Source organism: Mandrillus leucophaeus, unplaced genomic scaffold (assembly GCF_000951045.1).
Source record: "Mandrillus leucophaeus isolate KB7577 unplaced genomic scaffold, Mleu.le_1.0 Scaffold366, whole genome shotgun sequence".
Classification (NCBI taxonomy): Eukaryota; Metazoa; Chordata; class Mammalia; order Primates; family Cercopithecidae; genus Mandrillus; species Mandrillus leucophaeus.
The window spans coordinates 1760249-1766161 of record NW_012103876.1 but is presented as its reverse complement, the minus strand read 5'-3'; the positions used below and the strand labels follow the sequence as shown (position 1 = coordinate 1766161).

The 5913-nt window shown below is 45.8% G+C and overlaps 1 protein-coding gene across 1 annotated transcript in view; it reads left to right on the top strand.

Moving 5' to 3' along the window:
- The first annotated feature begins 2701 nt into the window (after nt 1–2701).
- SIMC1 (SUMO-interacting motifs containing 1) overlaps nt 2702–5913 on the top strand; it is a 50888-nt gene continuing 47676 nt past the window's right edge. Inside the window, exons 1-2 of the mRNA XM_011990003.1 lie at nt 2702–2829; nt 2895–3279. Coding sequence (XP_011845393.1) covers nt 2789–2829; nt 2895–3279 — 426 coding nt within the window. The 5' untranslated portion in view covers nt 2702–2788. The remainder of the gene's footprint in view (nt 2830–2894; nt 3280–5913) is intronic.

The following is a 5913-nucleotide window of genomic DNA, read 5'->3' as shown; positions in this document are numbered from 1 at the left end:
GGATCACGAGGTCAGGAGATCGAGACCATCCTGGCTAACACACTGAAACCCCTTCTCTACTAAAAAATACAAAAAACTAGCTGGGCAAGGTGGCGGGCGCCTGTAGTCCCAGCTACTCAGGAGGCTGAGGCGGGAGAATGGCGTAAACCCGAGAGGCGGAACTTGCAGTGAGCTGAGATCCGGCCACTGCACTCCAGCCTGGGTGACAGAGCGAGACTTCATCTCAAAAAAAAAAGGACAAAAGCAAACATTCCTAGGCCCTAGGTAATCTACCGTACCTAGCCAGTGATGGGTTTTAAATAGTCCAGGCACAGTGTCTCATGCCTGTAATCCCAGCGCTTTGGGAGGCCAAAGCGGGCGGATCGCCTGAGGTCAGGAGTTCGAGACCAGCCTGGCCAACATGGTGAAACCCCATCTCTACTAAAAATACAAAAATTAGTCTGGTGTGTTGGCATACACCTGTAATCCCAGCTACTTGGGAGGCTGAGGCAGGAGAATCGCTTGAACCCGGGAGGCAGAGTTGGCAGTGAGCCAAGATTGCACCACTGCTTAGCCTAGGCTGACAGAGTGAGACTCCGTCTCAGGAAAAAATTAAATTAAATTAATAAATAAATGGGAGAGACCTGGTGATGTTGCATTTTAGCAGTTGGCTATGGGAGAGGAGTTGAATTCAGACCTTTGATGGCCTTTCAGCTATTTATGTTCAGTTCTACTAGCCATTGCGAGCCAAGCCACTGAAGGTGGTGATACCATATGGCTGCTTCCTAAGAATGAGGCATTAGGTTTCACCAAGCAATCCCTATTCCAGGATGAGGGAATCCCTGTTCCAGGATGCCAGCTTCTCACTTGACCCACCCAGAATTCTGTATTCTGCTTTGGTGCTGTTGACAATGGTGACCATCTATTAAGAGAAATAGCATGGTAGCTGTTGGAGCAGCAATAGTATTGCTAGCCTCAGGGCCCTAAAGTACCAATGGCGATAGTATCCAAGTAAGTGAGAAGACACCTGGAAGATAGAGCAATAGTTTTCCAGGCTTATGGTACAGAGGTTGATTACAATACCTCTGTACTGTATCATTAGGCTTTGTGAATAGCCTGATCAATTTGCCAAGGAATGGAGGTGGATATCGGAAGTTTTCATTAATTTACTTACTTAGGGTTCAGACTTACACTATTGGTGTTATTACCCTTGTTATATTATCTTTCATATCTGTTTCTAGGCTGATTACATACTGAATCAAGTTGTACATTCCTAGGCCCTCACAGGGAAAGAAGTAGACAGATCTGTGTTTGAATGTCTGTCTCTGCTACTTAGCTGTATTATCTTAAGGTAGATAACCCCTCTGAACTCTAGTTTCCCCATCTGTATGATGGATTGGTAATGCCTACCTTATCAGGTCGTTGTGAAAATTAAAGAGATGTGAAAATACTCAACATGTTCTTAGCACATAGGTTCTCTTACATTTGCTTCACTTCTTATTTAGCTTTTGTTGTACGTTATCCTGTGTATTTGACCTTCCAAACAAAGGTTGCTTTTTGCTTTGTGACTCAAGGTTGGAATATCTCCTACTACTCCCCTGTCCTCCTTGGACCAGAAAAAAAAATCCCACTATGATCCTAGTCATGTGCCTGTGGCATTTGGAGAATTTAAGAAGGTATAGAAATTGACAGCTTTAGCAATACTATTGCTTATGTTATACAAGATGTGTAACTTATCAGTGAGGTGAAATGGTAAAGTAATGCTTATCCTTAAAAGCTAAGACTTAAGTCATCTCAGATAAAGCTAATACTGCCATCTTGACCTCTTCTCTTCATACAATCCTTCAACAGGACTTCATTGACTTAACTAGAGAGACCAGACCAAGGACAAAAGATCGCAATGGACTGTGTGTGATTGACCTGACAGGAGCTGAGGAAGAAAACAGACCTATTGCCACTCTTGACTTAACTTTAGAACCTGTCACTCCTTCCCAGAAGGAGCCAACCAGTCTTCAGACATGTGCCCGCCTCTCTGGCAAAGAGGCGATGGAAGGGCAGGTGGACAGAAGCTCTCAGCCTACAGCACGGAGAATCATTAACAGTGATCCTGTAGATTTGGACCTAGTGGAAGAAAACACCTTTGTCGGTCCCCCACCTGCTACATCCATCAGTGGAAGCTCTGTTTATCCAACAGAGCCTAATTGTAGCTCAGCCACATTCACAGGTAACCTCAGCTTCTTGGCAGGCCTACAGCTGTCTTCAGATGTTAGCTCCCTCTCCCCAACAAGCAATAATAGTAGCAGCAGCAGCAGCAGCAGCAGCAGCAGCAGCAGCAGCAGCAGCAATCAAAAAGCACCCTTGCCATGCCCACAGCAAGATGTGCCTCGCCCACCACAAGCCTTGCCATGTGCCCTCCAAGCTTTGCCGTGCCCACTGAGAGCCTCACCATGTCCACCACGAGCCTCCTCATGCCCACCACGAGCTTTGTCATGCCCATCACAAACCATGCAGTGCCAACTACCAGCTCTAACTCACCCACCTCAAGAAGTGCCATGCCCTGGGCAGAATATCCCAAGCCCACCTCAAGACTCATTATGGCATCCTCAACACTCACCAAGCCCACCTCAAGACTCTCTGGGCCTACCTCAAGATGTACCAGGCCCACCTCAAAACATATTACATCCACAAGATGTGGCATACGTGCAAGACATGCCACAGTCACCAGGAGATGCACCACGGTCACCCGGAAACATGCCACCATCACCAGATGTGCCACAGTCATCAGGAGACATGCTAGGGTCACCAGAAGATGTGCCACAGTCATCAAGTGATGCTTCACCGTCACCAGATGTACCACCGTCACCAGGGGGCATGCCACACTTACCGGGAGATGTGTTACATTCACCTGGAGACAGGCCACACTCATCAGGGAATGTGACACACTCACCTAGAGACATCCCTCACTTACCAGGAGACAGGCCTGACTCTACCCAGAATGGTGTACAGAACCATGACATGCCTATGGATATCTCAGCTCCATCTTCTCCAAGCTGCTCTCCCAGCCCACTGTCTGAAACTCCCTTAGAGAAAGTTCCTTGGCTCTCTGTCATGGGAACCCCAGCCAGAAAAGAAATATCACTGTCAGAGCCTGCCAAACTCAGGTCTGCCCATGTACAAGCACGAACACCACAAGGTGGGTTGTACAACAGACCATGCCTGCATAGACTGAAGTACTTCTTACGACCTCCGGTTCATCACCTCTTCTTTCAGACACTAATACCGGATAAAGACACAAGAGAGGTGAGCTAACATCTTCCCCTAGGGATTGGGTGTCCTTTCCCTAGGCCTAGGAGGAGGTCAGTGTGACTGGAGTCCGTGCATGAGAGGACAGGTCAAATTAATGAAATTTCATTCGTAAATGAAATTTCTTATCTTTCTTCCACTTGTGAAGACCCATTCAGTGTAGAGGCCCAGATCTGGGTTCAAATTTTAGCCCCACACTTAAAAACTGTCACTTTTTTCTTTTTTTCTTTTTTTTTTCTTTTTTTTTTTTTTGAGATGAAGTCTCACTCTGTCTCCCAGGCTAGAGTGCAGTGGCACAATCTTGGCTCACTGCAACCTCCACCTCCCAAGTTCAAGAGATTCTCCTACCTCAGCCTCCCTAGTAGCTGGGACTACAGGCGCATGCTGTCACACCCGGCTAATTTTTTTGTATTTTTAGTAGAGACAGGGTTTCATCGTGTTAGCCAGGATGGTCTCGATCTCCTGACCTCATGATCCACCCACCTCAGCCTCCCAAAGTGCTGGGATTACAGGCGTGAGCCACTGCGGCTGGCAGGGCACTTTACCTTCTTGAGCCTTAGCTTTCCTATCTGTAAAACGGAAGTAATAACATACCTCACGGGGTCATACATGTAAAGTGTCAGGGTGTTGGGCTCATCGTAGGCCTTATGTAAATTCTTGTCTTCTAGCTGGATGTGGTGGCAGGCACCTATAATCCCAGCTACTCAGGAGGCTGAGGCAGGAGAATCACTTGAATCTGGGAGGTGGAGGTTGCAGTGAGCTGAGACTGCACCACTGCACTCCAGCCTTGGCCACAGAGCAAGACTCTGTCTCAAAAAAATAAATAAATTTTTATCTTCAACTCCTATGCTTTCCCTTCCTGATGCCCTTATTACAGCTTCCATATCACAGACATAATAATACTCTATCACTTAAGGGCCTCCAAAATTATTACTTGCTGACTTTGGGGGAGGAAACTCAATTTTAAGACATGAGTGGGAATGCTACTTTCCATTGGTCATCATTGATTTATGAGAAGGAAACTAGATGTGTCAGGGAAAATAACTGTGGCTAAGTTCCACAGTATGAAGTGTTTTTTAGTTATGTACATCCCATCCCCATATTAAGAAAACCAGCTTGAAATAGTTCATTGTCAAAAGGTATGCTCTCCTCATTCAAGCAGTGATCCAGGTAGGCAGGAGCCAAGGATTCATACTGATTTGACCTTGGGGAATGATTTTTTTTCTCTTTTTTAAAATTATTACATCTTCTAATATGTTTTATGTCTTCTCCTTCTGAATGCCTCTGCCTAATCATTCTTTTTTTTTTCTTTTTTTTTTTTTTCTTTTTTTTTTGAGATGGAGTCTCACCCTGTCACCCAGGCTGGAGTACAGTGGTACAATCTCAGCTTACTACAACCTCCGCCTCCCAGGTTCAAGCGATTATTCTCCTGCCACAGCCTCCCACGTAGCTGGGATTACAGGCACCCGCACTACTGCTGGCTAATTTTCTGTACTCTTAGTAGAGACAGGGTTTCACCATGTTGGCCAGGCTGGTCTTGAGCTCCTGACCTCAAGTGATCCAGCCACCTCGGCCTCCGTCTGGGATTACAGACGTGAGCCACTGCGCCCGGCCCAGACAGCATTTATTATTGTGAATAATTTGATGTATTTCCTTCCCAGTTGCCTTTTTATACATAGGCATTTTACTTATTTTAATAATTGGGATTTTTAATATATACACTTACTATTTTTGTTGTTTATGGGGATGGGGTTGAGAGGATGCCTCTGAAGTTTATGCCACCTGTGTTTGAAACCAGCTTCTGCCATTTGTTGTATGACAAATGCTTACCCTCCAAATCTCAGTTTCTTTATTTATAAAATAGGAATAATAATAGTATGTATTTCCTAAGATTATTGTAAGAACTGGTTGTGGATCAATTAAGTCTTCAGTGCTGGGTATGGTGGCTCATGCCTGTAACCCAAGCATCTTGGGAGGCCATGGTAGGTGGATTGCTTGAGCCCAGGAGTTTGAGACCAGCCTGGACAACATGGTGAAACCCCCTCTATAAAAAATTGAAAAATTAGCTGAACATGGTGGTACACACCTGTGTCCTAGCTACTCTGGAGGCTGAGGCAGGAGAATGGTGTGAATCCGGGAGGCGGAACTTGCAGTGAGCCCAGATCGCGCCACTGCGTTCCAGCCTGGGCAACAGAGTGAGATTCCATCTCAAATAAATAAATAAATAAATAAATAAATAAATAATAAATAAATAAAATAATTGTTTAAGGCTGGACACGATGGCTCACACCTGTAATCCCAGCACTTTGGGAAGCCAAGACAGGCTTGATTGCTTGAGCTCACAAGTTCGAGACCAGCCTGCGCAACATGGCGAAACTGTCTCTACTAAAAATACAAAGAAAATTAGCCGAGCGTGGTAGCATACGCCTATAGTCCCAGCTACTCAGGAGGCTGAGGTGGGAGAACGGCTTGATCCTGGGAGGCAGAGGTTGCAGTGAGCCATGATCATGCCACTGTACTCCAGCCTGGGTGACAGAGCAAGACTATCTCAAAAAAAAAAAAAATTAACAGTTCAGGCCGGGCGCGGTGGCTCAAGCCTGTAATCCCAGCACTTTGGGAGGCCAAGAAGGG